The sequence below is a fragment of the Chelonia mydas genome, chromosome 10 (assembly GCF_015237465.2).
Source record: "Chelonia mydas isolate rCheMyd1 chromosome 10, rCheMyd1.pri.v2, whole genome shotgun sequence".
Classification (NCBI taxonomy): Eukaryota; Metazoa; Chordata; order Testudines; family Cheloniidae; genus Chelonia; species Chelonia mydas.
In genome coordinates, this window is record NC_051250.2 from 32,558,888 (window position 1) to 32,577,870 (window position 18,983).

Here is an 18,983-nt window from a genome sequence, read left to right on the forward strand (position 1 = left end):
CAACCTCCCGCTCATATCCATAGATCATACTATTTCCCTATTCGTAGGTCAAGATTTGGGTGTATTACGAGAGCCTCTGGGAAGGGGCCCAGAACTGGGGCTGCAGGTCAGGACTGAGGGGCACTGTCTGAGCTTTAAAGGAAAGCTTGCATGATGCCCATCTGCAGGCTGCCTAGTGCTTACCAGTGCTATAAATCTCCCAATTTCTTGAGTGCCACATTCATATGCATAAAAAGAAAGACAACTGCAACTGTTCTACTGACAAAGTAGCTGATCTGAAGGCCTCACGTGCTGTTAACAGAAGGGTCACACAGTGTTTGAACAGTAAGGATCATACTGATACCAAACCATACCCACAGCAGCCAAGCATCCAGTAGGATTTAGATTAAAAAAACCACCTGTATTGTGACCTTGATATCGCTCACTGCAGAAACCTCCCTGGGGAATGGGACTCATGAAACAAACAATGTGAATGAAACACAAAAACACTCTATTCCAATAATACTGAGTGTCAAGTGGAATCCCCTACCTAGCAACAAGGAACCGTGAAGCTGACACTACCTCTTTGGCACCTGGCCTTGAAAATCATGTCAGACCAGCAGGTGAACCGCCTAAACACAACAAGGTGAACTACAGACAGAGCGACGAGTTCAAATGAAAACAGCACAATTCATTGCAATGTTTCTAGGATTCATACAAGTACTTACCAGGAGTCTTTAGGGGCTGGGTATTCTGGGCAGCTGCTGCAGCTGACACCCTCTGTGTGAGAGGAAGAATCTCGGGGACTTCATCTTCATCCCACTCATCCCAGACTTTAGAGTTCAGAAAACTTAGCCTATTGCTCACTGAAGAATGTGCCTCAATAGGACTCTCTTCACGACAGAGCAAGGTCTTTCTACTGCCAACAGGATTTCCTCGAAGAGGAGTGCTACCTGTAATTTCCAGGGCTCTGGTTGGGCTCTTCCATTGGTCGTGCTGAACGCCACTTTCTCCGCGGATGAGACTGCTCGTATTTGCCCAGTCCGCCCTCTCAAGCACCTTGTTGTTATCTTTGATTGGTGACAGATGTTCGACACTCCAGCAGTCGTCATCAACTGGAATTGGTGGCTCATCACCAAGCAGGAAGCTGCCACTCGAAGGGAGCAGAGCCACCTCCTTTTCCTCCTCACTGTCCTCTACCTCAACCACACTAATGTCTGTTTTATTCTCCAAAGACAGCTCACGGCATAGAAGGCCTTGTTTGGGTGAAGACAGGTTTTCTGAAGACTTCTCTTTCACACGAACACAGGCAGGTGAGAGTGGAGCTGGAGAAACTCGCAGAGAATCCTTCCAAAAGTGACCTAAAGGGCTTCCAGGAGAGGTTTTTTTGCTGACTGAGGAGTTCTCTATAAGCAAATGTTTTTGTGAGGAAGTTGCAAGTAACAGATCTGAAGTTATCTCTGGAATCTTCATAGCTTCCCCATCTTGTTTATGGTCACTATTATTTACCAATAAAGCTTTAGTCCTGTGCTTAGACCCTTGACTCCTGAAACAACTCAAACTTGTTGTCTGGGTCTGTGTTGAGCAGTTCCTGCTTCTGGTAAGAAGAGGTGTGTCTGGCACCAACCATGAGGTGTCCAGTTTAGAGCTCTCCTCATGGCTCAGATTCAGTCTGCTATCAATACAGGTCCCAACCTGGTTGTTAAGAGACATCTTTCCTGACAGCTTTACAGCATTCTCACTGGGCACCTTGTCTTGACTTCCTAGTGACACTTGAAATGGTCTCTGGTGTATTGCAATGTCAGCAACTGAAACAGGTCCAGAGTTTGGTACCTCGTGCTCTTGCTCCACTTTCTTACAGTTATAATCCAATCGCCTGGAGATTTCCATTTCCCTCAGGGAAGGTTCAGAATCTGATTTCTCCTTCATTTGTTCTAACTCCATTTCTTCATCAGAATCCAGCAAAAGAATAACTTCAGCCTCTTGGTTCACATGAGAAGCAGTATTCTGAGTTGTGAGGACCAACGATGAGCAAGTTGGGACATGTTTTTGCTTTTTTAAATCAATGCAGGGAGACTTTGCTGGAGAAAGTGTGTTCTTTATGATCTTCTCAAGTCCCGAATCATCATTCTGTTCGCTGGCTTTTTGGAAGGATGCACCATCAGACTGAAAGAGTCCTTTATTTTGCTTTTGCTTTGGTGCTGATACAGGAGAAATTTCTGTGGATACTCTGGAAAATGTCCTATTTGATTCTGGAGACATAGGTGATGAACCAACAGCTGGCAAAACTGGTGAGGAAGGGTTGATAAGAGGACTGCTACGCAAATCACTCCTAACTGACAGGAGGTCTTTCTGTGACTGATGGTGAACAGGTGGATTATTAACCTCAACAGGTGTTCCACTGGAAATCTCTCCTGACTCTTTGTTGGCTTCATTTAGTGGAGAAGGCTCACAATGTTCCCCTTGGGTTGCGGAAAACATGGGATCATAACTTTTACTGAGGTCAGCATCATTGTGTTGGCAACTAGGGAACAGTTTTTCCCGGGCATCATCCTCTTCTTCACCTTGTGAAATCTGAGAGACTCTAGAAACCTTCACTACTTTGGGCATTCTCCGACAGCCCTCTCTTTCATCAGAGGCTCCACCATGGGAAGCCGAAACGTCACCGCACTCACAAGGCTTACCCTGCAAGTGCACAGGCGCAATTCGTGTAATGCTCACGTTCTCACTCCTACTTATACCTAGGATTTTCTTTTCTTGCCCAGGTGATTCACAGCTGGATCTTCCCAGGCCAAAGTTTTCCTTCCATTCTTTAATCTTGCTGCTTGTTGAGGGAGATTCACACACCACCACCTCTTCATCCTCAGTCTGTCGGTTCACATTTTGGGCCTCCTCTGTTTCACTATAAGTGCATCTGCCTGTGCCTTCCTCCACCTCTGCTTCATCTCGAACAATCTTTCGCTGAGTGGCAACAAACTCATAAATTTCCTCCAGTTCCTGCTCATCCACTTTCTCATTGTCTTCCTCTTCCTGGTCTTCAGGTTTCAGCAAAGCTACTTCTTCCTCATCTTCATCTACCCACACTGACCTCAAGAGCTCCTGGAAGTTCTCAGCTCTGTTCTCACAATTCTCTTCTTCCCCCATGGAGAAAAGTTCATCTCCTGAGTCTACCCCAGCATGCTCCTGCTTCTCCCCAGGGCTGTTTCCACATATAGAGATCAGTTCACTCACACCAAACCTGCAATGATACAATGGAAGGTTATTGTTTTTCCTCCACCAGTTAGCTGGCTCACCAGCATCCTCAGCAGATTTCCTTACAAGAATCATGTGTCTCATTTCCATTAGGTGCATCAGCTCAAATCTAACTTTATTATTCAGAATCCCCTTTCCCAGCCGATACCCAAAAGCACTAGTCCCACTCCTTAAAGCTTATATTTAAAGGTAAAAGACTTTACATGGCTGGAATTAAAATTCCTAGCACCACAGACAAAAATCAAGAAGCAAACCAAGAGCCCTCCCAGGGAGCAGGACTATCATGATTACGCTTCTTGTGTTTCTGCCTCCATCATGGACTCCTTTGCTAAGAAGGCTCTGATGTCTGAGCAGCTTCTCCCTGAAAAAGAAGCTAGTAGGCTCAGTTTAACACCCCCCAAAGCAGAGAACATTTAATGCTCAAGGGTCTAAATTTGCCACACTGCAAAAAGGGGCAGAAGGTCAGGTGTCAAGGACAGAGCCTCAGTCAAACTGATAGGCTTAGAAAATATGCTTGATACATTCCATCGATCGGACATACAACATCCATGCAAACTCATCAGCCTTGCTGTAGCTACATTGCAACTCCAACCCACAGTCTGCTCTGTTTCCACCTACCTCTCCTGCCGCTCACTAGGCATAAGAACTAGGGCCTGGTTTGTGAATATGTCCTTGCAAATTAGATGCAGTTTCCTTAGCGGGACACAATCAATTTGAAATCTACTCAGTCGAAAGGTCAAGTTTTACCCCTTCCCCGTGTCCATTTTTGTGGTTTTAGAATCATACTTTTTTCCTGTTTTTAAAAATCTGTTTCTGTCTCACTACTGCGAAGGAATACACAAACGTCAGGGGAAACTGACTGACTAGTTGTTGGTACGGAGGAAAGTACCATGAATGCACAGAAAATATAGAATATGTTTTTCTTTCACTTCTTTCACTCCGAGTCATTAGGTGTTAATTGTAAAACTAACAGGTCCACATTTTCAGAGGGGTGATTTTTAAGTTGACGGAATCCCTTGAATCTGTCCCTTTTTTAAGGATTATTTCTGAAGTGCACATAGAGTCACGAAATGACAGTAAGGCTGATACTGCAAGTTAGTGTTACACACAGTATTGATCTTCTCTCAGCAGGTCTTCTGGGGATTCACTAACTATAGATAGTGAAGTGCTTAGAGAACCTCAGATGAAAGACACGCTAACTATTATTACATTGCCACCAGCAGCAACAACAGAGACCATGGAATCAAATGCTGCTGAGGACACTAGGGGCGGAATGGAATGGCTTGTTCTCCCCCAGACTATAATGGGCCTGTGCTGACAGGTGTAACTTGGCAGATACACCCAGTGAGAAGATGAGGGGAGTGACACTTTTGTGACAATGGTCACACTGGAAACGTACACAGAGAACTAAAAAGTTTGTTGTAGCCACTTAGGCCAGGAATGAAGATGGCAGGCTAGATGTGTGCAGGAAAACTGCAAAACACTGACCCCCACTGAACTGAAAGGACTTCACCTAAACCAATGCAGCCTGGGGGAGTCACCTCTGCAGAAACTTGGGTGTAAATTCCCGGGCTGGGACCCTAAATAAATCTCACTGTTTAAGTGATTAGACAGCAGCATACACACCTGATGGCAAGAGCTCCCACATCAGAGAGCACCTGGGCAGGGATACTGGTATCAGCTGCATAAAGGTACTGCAGAAATGCACGGGCTGCCTCGACCGTCACCTCACTCAGCAGCACTCGACGGGTCTGCAAATTCCCATCCTCTTCCACTAAGAAACCTTCACCGTGGACCTGAGAGTGAAAAGAATCAAACAGCCAAAGCAGGGTCATTTGTCAGCAAGAGAGGGGCGCAGGGGGATCAGCCCCAGAATGCCCACACCAGATCAGACCTTTCATCCACCAAATCCTCATCTGGACTCTGGCAGTAGTCAGTACCTGAGACTTCAGAGGAAAGCTAAAAAAGTCAAATATGCAATGCTCTTTATGGGGGCGGGGGAGTGTTCCTCCTAACTCGTACAGCCACCACCTTACACCCGGAAATATGACATCTGATCCTTCTGTATAACTGCCACACATCAGTCATAACCTTATCCAGCCCCTTTCTAAATCCAGTACCTTCCAGAGCAGTGAACTGCATAGGCTGACTATATGCTGGATAAAGAAAAGTTTCCTTGGATTGGTTCTAAATTTACCAATCATGGGTTGCATTGAGTGGCCTCTTGCTATCCTGTTATGGGACAGCACAGAAAGGAGGGACTGATCAGCTTTTCCCATATCCTTCGCACCCTGAATCATACCCACTGCACCCACATGGATCCACCCTGCTCCCCTCTCTTGCTGGGATGCTTCCACCCCGTCCACCCCTAGCATCTACTGCAGTATCTGAGATTCTCTCTTATGGTACTGAATGTCACCCAAAAGCTACAGCTAACACTTGGAGCTAGGGCTGTGATTCCCAGCTTGTGCAGAAATACTCATGCTACCTCTTATTGAGCTAGCATGCTCAAACAGCAGTGTAGCTGCAGTAGCAAGGGTAGCAGTGAGTGGAAGCATGGGCTAGGTGCCCGAGTAAAAACCCATTCAGACCCCACAGGCTTGTACTCTTGGCCGCTAGCCGTGCTGCTGCTCACCACCACCCATGGTACTATGACTACACTTCTGTATTTAGTGCACTAGCTCCTCAAGAGCTAGCATGAGTTTGCCTATGCAAGCTGGGAATCAATCCCCCAACTCCAAGTGTAGAAATAGCCAAACAGAAAACACAGGCTCCCAGTTGCTTCTGATTCCTCTGTTAACTCCCGGTGGCTCAAGATCTCTGAAAATTGCAAGACCTGACTCTTACAACACTCCCCTGGCCAACAGAGAGACTAAATGGAAAACTCTACACTGCAGAAAAGGGAAACGATCCACACAGAAGGGATTAAACACATCACGTAGGGGACGGATCCTACAACAATTATGCACACGAGTAGTTCCTATGCACGCAAGTAATTAATGAGGACTACTCAGGTAAGAAAGGGTTGCAGGGTTGGGCTATGGATCAGTGATGTTGGGAGTGTGCATGGGGCTAAACCATGACCTCAGTCTCCTAACTCCATTTACAAAGGGGTCTCAGGGTGTACAGGTGCCTCTGAGTTAACAGCATTTAAGGAAACTCAAAATGTGTTCAGATGCTGGTGGCAGCTCTTGGTACTACGACCTAGGGTTCAGATCCTAGACTCACGGCCCGTCACACTGCACTGGTGGGATGCTATTGAGGATGTACTGTGCGCTGCTCGACTGCACACCCTGCTGGGGAGCGTGAGGAGCATTTCACTGTCCTTGGTGAGAAGCTCTGTTCAGCACTGTTAGCGCAATGGCAACTGTGGGAGGAGAGGCCTTGTACAGGGAAATGGTTTCTACTCCGGGGGAGGGGTGGAGACCGACCCTCATAAAGGTCACGCACAGGCATAGCTAGACTCTCCACAGTCTAGTCCCTGGATTTCATGTGTCGCCCAAGCTCAGCTCTAGGAGAAGGGCATGACAGATGTACCCGTCAGGACACACCAGCCTAGGCTTGTGTGGGGTGGGAGGCTATGGAAATCCAGAGGGCAAACATATAGTTAGACAGATACCCTCCCATATAAACTGCTGGCAGATTGCTGTGTCTACCATCCCCCTCACTCCTTCAAGCAAACTGCCACGCACTCTCTTTGACAACACCACAGGACTCTTGCTACCTGCCTGCGGGGAGGGGCGGGTGGCTGCAATTCACAGCTGGGTCAGAAGTGTCTTCTGCACCAGGCTTTAGCACCTGCTCCTGACTCTGAAGCAGTACTCTCTGTAGACACTGGAGCCAATCTCCTCCTAGTTAGGAGGAGAGTACCGCATGGCAGCTGTGCCCAGAGACAGCAGCACTGCCAGAAGGAAGAGGAAGGCAGCACAGCAAACAAATGCAAAAGCAAACACATCCAGCCATACTTACGACTTCAGTCAGCTGTGGGCACCGTGCATAAAGCACAAACATATGGGCATAAAGGACTTCCCCACTGTCTACCTGGAACTGGACGTCACTTAGATGGGGGTTGTTGACCATTCCACTGAAATCGACAGCCAGCGACCTGAGTGAGGACTAGAACAAAGAAGGAAGGAGAGAGAAAAACGCTGTAATTCATTTCCCTAACAAAGGCAGAGGGGATAACCCAATTTGTCAGTGCTGCTGTACTCTGGGCCCAGGTTTGGATGGATTTAGCTTTCCCCCTTGTGATGATTCATGTCCTCGATTAAATTTCACTTCTAAGCCAACAATAATGAATTTCAGAAGCAACTAGTATCAAGCTTTCCCTTCGGAGTTACTACCCTGCAGTTGGAGTCATGCTTCCTGCTGAGCTCTGTTACCCTGCCTGTTCTGGCAGACAGGACAATTTTAGTGAGACTTCAGTTTAACTGGCCTTAAACACACTGGGCCAAATTCTCTGCAGGCGTAGCAGCAAACAACTGCATTTACTCCAGCAGAGAATTTGACCCACAGGCTGACTGCAGTGTGGGTAAGCAGTCCTCACTGGGATGTACTCGGCATCTAAGCCAAACTTGGGAGGTGAGGCTGGAGCAGACTTCTGAAATTGTTCTGACTGGTACTGCAGCTAGAAACAAAGTCATGCCATGAGGTGCACCTATCCCCAACCAATGCAACAAGCATATCAACACAGGGCCTTCCCCAAGCGACATCAGCATGCTAATTTATAGCACCTCTCTGGCTGCAATGTCTACCTGGAATTATTTTAACTGAATGCAGAATAATGGGAAAGGAAAGGAAAGTGGAAGACTCAGGGACTGCATCATGGGATACAGAGCCTTCTCTTCTCTAGTTCATTGTAGTCTGGCTCACACTGATATGAGCTGAGAGATGTCACCATCTAACTGGGTGTTCCATGGCTTGTGTTCTCACTCCGTTTCCCAATAGATAGGTACACTGGGTGGGATTTTCAAAAGTGCTTAAGTGACCTTAGGCGTTTGTCCAGTCACTCAGGCACTTTTGAAAATCCTACTCACTCGTCATTAAAAAAAAACCCTACTATTAGCAGAAATAGGGTCCCTCGCTCGCAGGCTGAAGAGGGGAGACATAGAGACTGAGCTCCCTCACATGGCTCGTGATGGTGCCCCAGGTCAGGACTGGGGCACACTGCCAGGGCATCACGTGAGGGAAACTTGCCCTGCCACCTCCTGTGCTGCACCTGTTCTGAGGCTAGAGAATTTCACTACCCAGGCTGCCAAACCAGTGCTTTTCACTAGCATGAAATTCAAAGGAAAAGAAAACAGCGTACGGTCCATTTCTCCTTTAGGAGCTTTGGAACTGCCCCAGATAGTCAGATCTTTAAGAGACTGAATCCAACTAGTCTGATATCTGGCCACCAGACACCGCCTGTTCTTTGAAGGAAAGTGAAAATCCTCATCTTGTCAGTTGTACACTGGAGGGGCTTCCCCCACCCAACTAGGAATCAGCTTACACTTGAAGCACTGGTCACAGACCTGGTACATTTTTAACCTGTAGTAGCTTGAGGAACTCCCAGTGTTATCCCTATAGACATCTGCACGAGATGCAGCTCCATCTGCAACAACACAGCTCTTTAATTTATTAGCAGGTTTCTGCATTCTGCAGCGGACTGTGGAAACCAACATTTGATTTGACACGGTACGTGCTCATGGGCGGCTGATACTACATAGTACTGAACTATCAGTGCACATCCTAAACAGCCTTCCTGGACTTGCTGGGTTGGCTGGAGAAGGCTCCATGGGTCTGGGCAGCAACGTGGAGGAAGGGGGAAGACAGGAAGCAGAGGCTGGAAACCAATCAGATGTTTCTCGCTGTCTTATTCTTGGCAAGATGTTCCCTGACAATGCCATCGAACCAAACACACTGGCGCCACATTCCGAGCAGGGAGCCAAGATCGGCTTTCCTGCTGCAGCTAAAATCATGAATGAGGAAAAGGGAAATGAATTCAAACTAGAAACCTTCTCCTGGCTGTACAGTAGCCTGGCAAAAGTGAGTGGCTGGGTCTCAATCCAGTTCTGAGTGGACAGCTGTTCACATCACAGAACCCACACACTGCTCCTGGCAGCATCAACAGCAAGGCCAAGTTCTGCAATGTGCCAAAGAACTGAACTTCCGCATAAAACAGAAAAGGCTCCGGCGTGAGGCACAGAGGCTGAGTAGTGTGAGGAAGCCTGAACTCCTCTGTCTTTGCTCTAGTTCCGGTCACATAGAGAACTGGATCTTCAAGGATTTTTTTTGATCGCCCCAAAGGATCACAGTCTCAGACTGGAACTTCTGCTGGAATTTCTGCAGCGAGAACCTCAGGCTGAGAAGAGGGGCTCCCAAACCCCCAACAGATTACATGCCAGAGCTTACCACTGACCCCTAAGAGACTGGATTCCTTTCAGAAGTCTCTTAATGCTATCAGCCAAAAACAAAAGTCTTCATCCTCAAGGATTCAAAATATATCTGGCCTGAAAATCCACAAGGCGCCATGACATGTGCACCGGATAAATAAAGGATAACAAATTTCCACTACATAAAGTGGATGATCTTGATAACAAAGATAAGAATTAGAAACCTCTACAAAATTATACATATATTGCAAGTGTGGGAACTTGAGTATGATTCTGCAGGGCAAGGTCCCTGCATCTGGGGTTAAATGTGATCGATGAAGTATTACAGGCTTGATGGGAAACCCCCTGGGGATTGCATACCACGTGGCACTGCACTGCGCACCATGTGGGAGTGCAGAATCTGGCAGGCCGCAGCTCTCAAAGGACACTTCGACCCATCCAGCTATCTTCTCTGAAATGTGTTCACCTATGGACTGAGGGTACCACAGAAAGATTTTCTTGGAGAGTAATAATAGTGCTGAGCTCTTACAAAGTGCTTCTCATCCATAGATCTCCCAGCATTCCATCCCATCTGCAAGCTTCTTATGCCAGATGGCGTGAGTTCAGTGTAAATCAGCCTGACTCTGTAGGAACCCATCTCTTTATTTTTATTTATATAACTAGGTGCTGGATAGACAGATAAGAAGACATGGTTTTCTGCCCTGAAAAGCTTAGAAACTAAGTGCATTACCTCCTGTACACAAGGCACTTGTCTTTACACAAATCACCTGGATATTTACCTAATGTTCTCATAGTTTAGATCTTTCCATTTCCCTGTAGGACAAAGTCTTGGTCACATACACAGGCCTCTTCGTGGGCATTAGTGAGACACTGGGTGTGTTGACATCAGCTGCCTTTTCTGATGATCCCTAACACAGAAGGATGGGACCTCAGGGCACCTCTTCCTTTTCTACAGATAGGGATGTATTTTGTGTCACTCTCTAGATATTTCTGCTCTTACATGAATTAACATGCCCCCTTCAACCCCCGAAATACACAACAGTAAAAATACAAAAAAAATAAGAAGAACTAAACAAGGCTCTGTCCTTACTGTGTGAAGGCTGCCGCTCTGGCACATTTTCACCTGGGATGGAGGGACGAAGCCACTAAGTGGAATGTCGCTGGCCACTGATTCTCCTCCTCAAGGAAGAAAATACAAACCAAACTCAAACACAACCTCTATGCGAGACAAGCTGCAACGTAAACATTCCTAATGGCACCTGTGCTTTGACAGATACCCCAAACTTGTGATTCCCCCCACTCACACGTGAACTAGTCCTGACATGTCAGCCTCCCTCTCCCTTACTTAACAGTGAGCCTCTGGGCTGGGCTGCTGATGTCTGAATCCCATTCGGCTGTGGGCAACACCCACCTACCATGGATCCTGAGTGAATCTGAGACTGGGGTTTCAAAGTGTGGTGTGCAGAACAAAATGGGGAGTGGCGGAAGAAACCTAAGTCTGGAGAAACTGGTACAAGTTCATTAGCATCTATTTAATGCCTTTCATCTCAGAGGGCTCAAGCCAAAATACATATATGCATGAGAATTACTTCAATCACTAGCAAAGTGAAGTCCCCTCCAAAGTGGACCATGGCTGCAGTTTAACATGCCCAGCAGCGCTACACAACAGGAAGTGAAGAATACTACACCCAGTTGAAAATGCAGAGATGGCACAATTTATTAACTGAGTTCTCCTTTACAGGGACACAGAAAATACATAATATAACCATTCCTGACAAGTGGCCAGATCCTCAGTTTTCAAGGGCCACTGTCAACTTGAAAATCACTTCACCCTCTGAAAATCTGGCACCTGCTGTTGTTCTAAGTAAAACCTTAGGGCAGCGGTCTCCAAATGTTTTTGATCACGCACCCCTATCAGTAAAAATTTTTTGAGCATGCACCCCCAATATATGTATATATGTATAAATTATATACATGTACTACTGTACTAATATATTGTGTAAATAATAAAACATACACAAAAAATAGAAATTAAAAAATGATGAGATAAAGATGAAATAAACGATATTTTTAAAATAATTTTTTATTTTATTAATGGTACAAAAAACCTTTTTGCTCTCACTAAAAAAAATTATTATTAATAATATTTTTAGTGAGAGCAATGTGATGGAATATGCTTTATTATTTTTGAAAATCTTGGTTTAACACTTTGTGATACAGCGGGTGCTCAGGATGGGGTGCGGAGTCTGGGAGGGAGTTAGGGTGTGGGAGGGTGCTCAGGGTGGGGGTGCGGGGTCTGAGAGGGAGTTAGGGTGTGGGGGGGGCTCTCAGGATGGGGATGCGGGAAGAGGCTCAGGGCTGGGGCAGGCAGGAGGTGCAGAGCACTTACCTGGGGCAGCTCCTGTTTGGTGCAGGGGGTGTGCAGCTGGCTCTGCGCAGCGCAGCACAACCCCCATGGCCACGATTCTGCGAGCTCCCCCCCCCCGGCAGGCAGGGCCACCCAGAACACAGGGGCTTTAGGGGCTTCAGGGCTCTGGGCTAAGGGGGACCCGGGGTCCTGGCCTGCAGCTCTAAAGCCCCTTTCAGAATGTGGCCCTGACAGCACGGGCCGGAGGACTCAGGGGCAACCGTGCAGCCAGCGGCCGGAGAGAAGTGGCGCCTTCCCCTTCAAAGCGCCGCTTCTCTCTGGCTGGCTTTGAAGGGGGAAGTGCCGCTTCTTTCCATCCGCTGGCTGCGCGGCTGGCCCTGCTCCTCCACGGGCCGGGGGACTCAGGGCCGTCCCCCCACCCTTTTTTTCCCCCCTCCGGCGGTGCTCCTCCTGCTGCGTCCCCCAATTGATCGTCTTGTGCACCCCACTTTGGAGACCACTGCCTTAGGGGACTATAACTGTGAGATGAGAGAGAAATAAATATTCTGTTTTCTGTTTACACAGAGTTTCCTTGTGTATAGTCAGCCTCACTATTTTGCTGATGGTCATTTGCAATTCCTGGCTCACATTCCAGCATGACATCACTACTGTGCTCTGTTTTGGGAGAAGCTTACAAACATCACGGCCTTCCGTGGACTCTGGAAGAGTGTGCTGCCAGTGTCCGCCAACAGACATGAACAGGGAGGGGTGTGCATGGAAAGAAAAGGGGGAGGTGAGGAGGGCTGGGCCAGGTGTTTTTAGCATTGCTCTTGGATGTGTCCAAAAGACCCTCCTGGGCATCAGCTGAAGAGCAGAAAAACACTTTTTAAGGAATTGTAAAAATAAAACTCAGGATATGCTGTTTAAAGGGACTCTATCCAAACTGGGATGTATGAAAAATAAGTCAGTTTAAAAAGTGTCAAGTTGACAGTCTCCCAGGCTCGCACCTGCCGCTGAACAGTGCCCCATACACCATGCTTGGCACATTCATGATTCCGTGGGAAAAGTGCCACCTACTGAATCACCTTTATTATTTCCTGCAGCCTCTGGTCAAGCCTCTGCTATCCAAGTTTTGACCAGGCCCAGTTCTACTTAGCTGATGTGATTTGATGGGATCAGTTCACAGGGCTGCCAGAACTTACTCAGTTGCTTCACTGCCCCGGTGTGGTCAACGTCAATGTTCCACTGCGTGAGAGTAAGTCCTTCCCCAGCCAGCTCCACCAGGTCCTCCAGAGTCTGAACATCCTTCTGGCTGCAAGACAGAAACTGCTGCTCTCCATCAGGGTCTGCCTGGGGATCATCAGAAGTTCTGTTTCCAAGCCCCACAGAAGCAGGATCAGGATGATTGCTGCTGGTCTGTAACTGCTGAGATAGTTGTGGTTAGTCAGATCTCACTGATGGCAAAATAGTCCCTGACTTATGACAGACAGACAGAAAGAACTGGTTCCTGTCTTGTGTGTTCATACAGCTTGGGAATCACTCAGTGGCTGGACTACACTCTAGTTCAGTTTTAAAGCCCTAGCGTAAAGGTTAAACAGTCCCCAGATGCCGTTGCTACCTACAGAGGCAAATTTTCTTTGCATACGGAGAGGTCTATGGAGATAAGAGAACTCAAACCACCATCAGAAGCAAGCTGACTGCAATGGAGAATGTGAGAAGAGGGGTTTCCCTGGGAGTGTACCTGTGTGACAGCAGCTGCTAAGCAGGGAGGATGGATGGTAGAAGTAGTCCCACTCTAACAGCTGAACATTTCATTATGGCTGGAGCTCATGGAGACAGCTATGGCTAAGGCAGCCAATGGCTCCATTCTGAAGGGTCTTTTTGCAGTTACTTATAACTTAGAACTTTTACCTTTTGGGCTGAAATTTTCCAGGTTTGGTCTCTCCTTTAGGTTTTGTGGTGTTTGGGTCCCCCCTGCTATTTCAATGAAAACGGCTCAGCCATTTCGGAGAATGAAAATTATGAGGGAAAAATACACTCTTGCCATTATTTAAAATGGTTTGTAACCTGTTTTTGAACAGCTCTAGTGCCTCATCATTAGACACTTGAAATCTGGCACAGAAGTAGCTCTTAGGTCAGATGTGTGCCTTTGAGTCACCAACTGAAAAGCTGCTGGGATTTAACCGAGTTATAAGAGTTGAAACAAGGTACTTGCACATGCACACCACATTTCTTGTTTTAAAAAAGAATGTCCAACTATTCTTCTGGTGTCCATGAACAAGGAAGGCAGCAAAGTGAAATTTTCCCTCTTGGAGAGTAAGTGTGAAAAAAGACAGAACTCTGAAGGAGTCCTATCAATGTTTACACTGAATGAAGTGCAATGAAAGAGGCGGGAGATCTGTGAAAAAAACAGTCTGTGATTGTGTAATTAAAGAGTGTACCATAAAGCATATGCACGAGGGGGCAGAGTTAAGTTTGCACGAGCAACCTCAGATTTGGCAAAGCCTGATGTTTGAATGCTTCACTTTGCAATCTTAATTTACTTGGGCCATACTCTTTGTATGGAATACTAACAAATGTCCTCAAAACACAGGTGCAACTTAATTCCTATCTAGTCAAGTACTGTATATGGATTAGGAAACAGATATAGAAGGTGGTGAGCATGCCAGAGCCAATCAAAGAACCAGGAACTCTCTGGGCCGCAACAATGCAGGAGGCAAACATACACCTAAACTGGGGTCAAAATGACTGGTTAAGATTTCTTTATCTAATTACCCTCTATCGCTGCACAGCTTCTTTTTCTGAAATGTAAAAGAAAGAGACTCTAAACAGACCAGCAGGTGCCTTTGCCTTCAGTTCTAAAAGCGGATGTACACAGTCAGACCACAAGAGGGCAGTGGTGGAAACTGGAAAGGTAAACACGCAGTGCCAATGAGTGTGCAGACTCAGGAGGGCGGCAGGGCCCCAGAGCAAAGGAGCGCAATTGCAAGTGTGAAAGAAAGAAGGTGGAAGGGACAAGCCACTGGTGAGAATAAGTAGTAGAGGAAAGAACAGAAGGATTCCTCACCTGCACAGGTTTCCAAGGTAAAATAGGAGGGGTTAATCCCACTGCATAGAAGGACTCTGGGACACAGGGTCCCGTCAAAGTACTATACTCCCACAAAATGCAACGCTGGTCTTTGGGCAAAGATAGAAGCCAGGCTGCCTTCCTAGGCTCCTCCTCCAAAATCCTGCTGGCAGGGAGCAGAGGGGTGCTCGGGAACTCCACCTCCTCTGTTAATAGCATGGCCATCCGGTTTTGGATCCGTTTATGGGCTGTCTCTGGATCTTGAAGTAACAATGGAGGAGGCGTGAGGGGGGTGTTCTTACGCCTTTTTTTCTCTATAAAAAAAAAAGTGTAGAATAGAACATACAGGGTGCAGGAGCACAACATGCAAGCTCCTCTGAGAGCTGAAGACCGGGAACATGAAGTGCAGCTCACAGGCCAAATGGGGCTCACAGAGCTCCACAATGCCTGCAGCTGCCTTCATTTTTAATACAGAGCAACAACCCCCTTGAAACTACAGCTCCCACTATGCATGCTCCACGATGAGAGCTGTGAACTTTGAGTTTCACTTTCATCATATGCAATCTCTCTATTTTACTGAAGTTATGGGCATCTTCCAGGTTCATGGCAAGATGCCAATGCAGCTTTTGGTTGCCTGTCCCTGCTGCAGGAAAACAGCGCAGCACCTTGCAGCCACTGTCACTGTCTCTTTGTGACTTCTGATGCCCAACACCAGGTCCCCAACTTCACACAACTGCCATTCACCAATCTCTATGCCTTACTGGCTTGCTTTCTGCACTGCCAGGCTCTTCTGCGTTCCCCAACACAGCTGTGAGCTCAGTAACTGGAGCCTTGGCAGGAGGATGCTAAGAATTAGAGCACGCTCCTGAAGAGTATCTTCACCCTCCTTATTTTCCAGACAACTGGCTTTCTTTCAAAATCTTTATTGCATGAAGCATAAGCAAGGCATGCAACCCCCACTATCCATTCTCCATCACATGTCCATCACAGCCGCAACATGGAGCACAGGTACAGTTGGGTGAGCAGCGTGATTCAGGTTGGATGATAACGAGTAATGCAGAGTACGTGGCAGTGGAAAAATGGAGTGACCCCTTAGCTGTTCATTTCTACACTGTACAAAAAAAAAACGTCTACAACTTCAAAACTCCCAACAACAGAAAGAAAGTGTAAGACTACAAGGGGACTCCACTGAAACTCACTGACGACCAGGAATCCCTTTTAACTACGTTTTGTGTAGGGATTATATATTGCGTTAGAAACTGACATGAGATATAGGCAGGGTTGTCATACATACACACCACTTAGGTTTTAATCCAGGATATACTGTATTACATTGCTCTAAAAACACTGCCAGCCACTGACACTAAAACACTTCAATATGTACCTGCTCCAGGCTTCCACTTGATCGGCAAAGCACTCTCCAGTTTAATGCTTGTTACCGATTTTGCTTCCTCCTGCCTTATTTGCTCCAGCAGAGATCGTGACATTGCCATGGCAACCAGAAGATCCTCATCGGTGGTCTCCACCTTGGATGTCTTCTGCTTTTTCTTTGACTCCTTCTCTTTGGAGGAGCCTTTTCGCTTTGACCTACCTAGCTGATTGCTGAAATGTAAGAATGCAGCATGACACACAAGTTAACTGCAACTGGATCAGAGACAAGGAGCACTCCACATCAGCTGTTCTAATCACTTAGGTAGATTCCCATTTCCAGGATAAGGGGAAAACATTCACAGTAAACTACTCTTGAACAGAGGGAAGCATTTATTATCATCTGTGGACCCTTAGAGCAATCTGGAGACTGTTTGAAAGGGTAAGTGGCACTTAAACCGAGAATTGTGAGTTCAATCCTTGAGGGGGCCATTTAGGGATCTGGGGCAAAAATTGGGGATTGGTCCTGCTTGAGCAGGGGGTTGGACTAGATGATCTCCTGAGGTCCCTTCCAACCCTGATATTCTATGATTCTATAATGCAGACTGGAAACCTGATACGGTTTCTAATTGACTGATCTGCCCTTTTTAGGGATGATCATTAGGACTATCCTCTTAGAAAGAAAATCATCCAGGCATGGGAAACCTCAATTTCACTATCTAGGAGGTTAAGAGAAGGGCAGAGAGGATGCCACTGAAGCAAAACATAGAAGCGTGTTACACAGTACCAGAAGCTGGCTGTAAGTGCTTCACAGCTGCTTCTGGAATCTTGTGTTTGCAATTCTGCCTTTTAAGTCCCACATCCTTTAAAACTTGGTGCCATAGAACAGCAAAAAACAAGTCAATGTGGGGCAAAAAGCCCAAACACCATAAAGTGCTCTGCCATTTCCAACTTGGCTGGGGGGACAGGAATCAGCTTCTCCCCAACCCAATGGGACTAACAGACTTTCCACGTATTGAATTTAGTAGTCAGTCAGTGTTTGATTTACTATATAGACATTACTTGAGGCACTTGCTCAGAGAAAAGTCGATTCCACCTAGCCCCCATTCTCAGAATAAATTTTTATACATCCGATTCTTATGTGTATTCCCCCTTCATGTCTAGGTACAAAATGTTCCTAAGCTCCAGCCTGTCTAATAAACTCCAATGGACCATTCAGTTTATTTTTCATAATTACCTCAGCTAGTGTAAACACCTCAGCCAAGTCAATGCAAGACTAATCCCTGTTTTGCCCCTCTCTGCTAAGCCATTAGCCCCTCCACCCTACTGATCATCTTGGTTGCCCTACTGTGCTCTCACCAACTGAACTGCAGCTTTCTTCAACTACGGTGCTGAAGCTGGCTCCTGTCCGATTCCTCCTGGTTTCAGAGCCCACACAGTGTGTGCACTTACCCTGGCTCTACAGACTGGTTTCATGGACATGGAGTTAGTGCTTCTCTCAATCAAAAGGATTCTACTAACATCGCTTATTTGCTCCAGCTCACCTGGGTGCTACAGGGAGCCCATCACTCAGGGCCAATGCCTGCGATTGCACTGCCTGGAGAAGCAACTGCGGAGGGACCTCCATCTTGACAGCACAGCGTTTCAAGTGACTGGCTCGGCTTTTGGGTGTATGGAACTGCTTCCCACAGATGGGGCACTCAGGGATCTGTGGGTTGCTAGAAGAGGGCACCTGTGACTTCTCCATCTCATCCAGACACCTGCAGGAAAACAGCAGAGTTTGCTCTTAAAAGTATTTAAACTCTGCTCACACTAACACTTTTAAACCACATTAAAGAAGAACTGGAGTAATCAGCTCTAATGCCTGAAACAACCAAAGCAACACTCCCTAAAGAAGTGTGTGTTACATATTATACACTGTTACCTAGCAGCTCTGTGTTCTTGGGGAACCAGGGCACAGTATCCAGCCTGTCTGATTCACGAAAGACCTCCTCCCTCTACCCCCACCCCCACCCCCACCCCCTCAGCTTGAACCAAAGCCGATCAGAAGAAAGATTTACAAAAAGCAATGAAAAGGCAGTGGAAGACACACCTAAACCCTTGGGACAAGGGTGACAGGATTAAGGAAACTCCCCCAGCCTCATCTGCATCGAAGATGGGACAGGGAGGCACCTCCATTAGTTAGCATACAGAATGGAGAACAGAGATTCCAAGGCAAGAACAGCACTGAACTGTGGGACCAGAAAAGCAGGAAAGCACTGCATGATGGGTAAATCTCTGCTCCAGATGTTAATGAACCCACGCCTGCACACACCCAGCTCAGTAGTTATCAGACCAATTCTAGTAATAAATCCTTTATTGGTATCCAAAATACTGAAGCTGCCTAATTGCATTGTGAGCTCCCTCAAAGGAACACCACCTATAGCCAGGAATAATTAGTTCCTATTGAACAAAACAACTTTGTGCTACAGGACAAAGAATTCAGTCCATGCTGTGACCCTCACAACAGGTTATATTTACTTACATCTTCAACGTTAAAATTACTGTGACACAACCTCAGCTTTTGTCCTTTTCTACAGTAGTTAGGCTGGCTGAG

The 18,983-nt window shown here is 46.7% G+C and overlaps 1 protein-coding gene across 7 annotated transcripts in view; it reads right to left on the minus strand.

Moving 5' to 3' along the window:
- Positions 1 to 18,983, minus strand: part of SLX4 (SLX4 structure-specific endonuclease subunit) — a 38,942-nt gene that overhangs the window by 4,801 nt on the left and 15,158 nt on the right. For 2 of the 7 annotated variants that reach the window (XM_027828820.3, XM_043523694.1), the window contains 8 exons: positions 17,932 to 18,147; positions 16,404 to 16,621; positions 15,020 to 15,333; positions 13,155 to 13,374; positions 10,696 to 10,784; positions 7,201 to 7,347; positions 4,858 to 5,027; positions 708 to 3,217 (listed from right to left, as the gene is read on the minus strand). In XM_027828820.3, coding sequence (XP_027684621.2) covers positions 708 to 3,217; positions 4,858 to 5,027; positions 7,201 to 7,347; positions 10,696 to 10,784; positions 13,155 to 13,374; positions 15,020 to 15,333; positions 16,404 to 16,621; positions 17,932 to 18,147 — 3,884 coding nt within the window. Of the gene's footprint in view, positions 1 to 707; positions 3,218 to 4,857; positions 5,028 to 7,200; positions 7,348 to 10,695; positions 10,785 to 13,154; positions 13,378 to 15,019; positions 15,334 to 16,403; positions 16,622 to 17,931; positions 18,148 to 18,983 lie in introns of all 7 variants that reach the window. The other 5 variants (XM_043523695.1, XM_043523693.1, XM_037910099.2 and 2 more) reach the window with 3 other exon arrangements.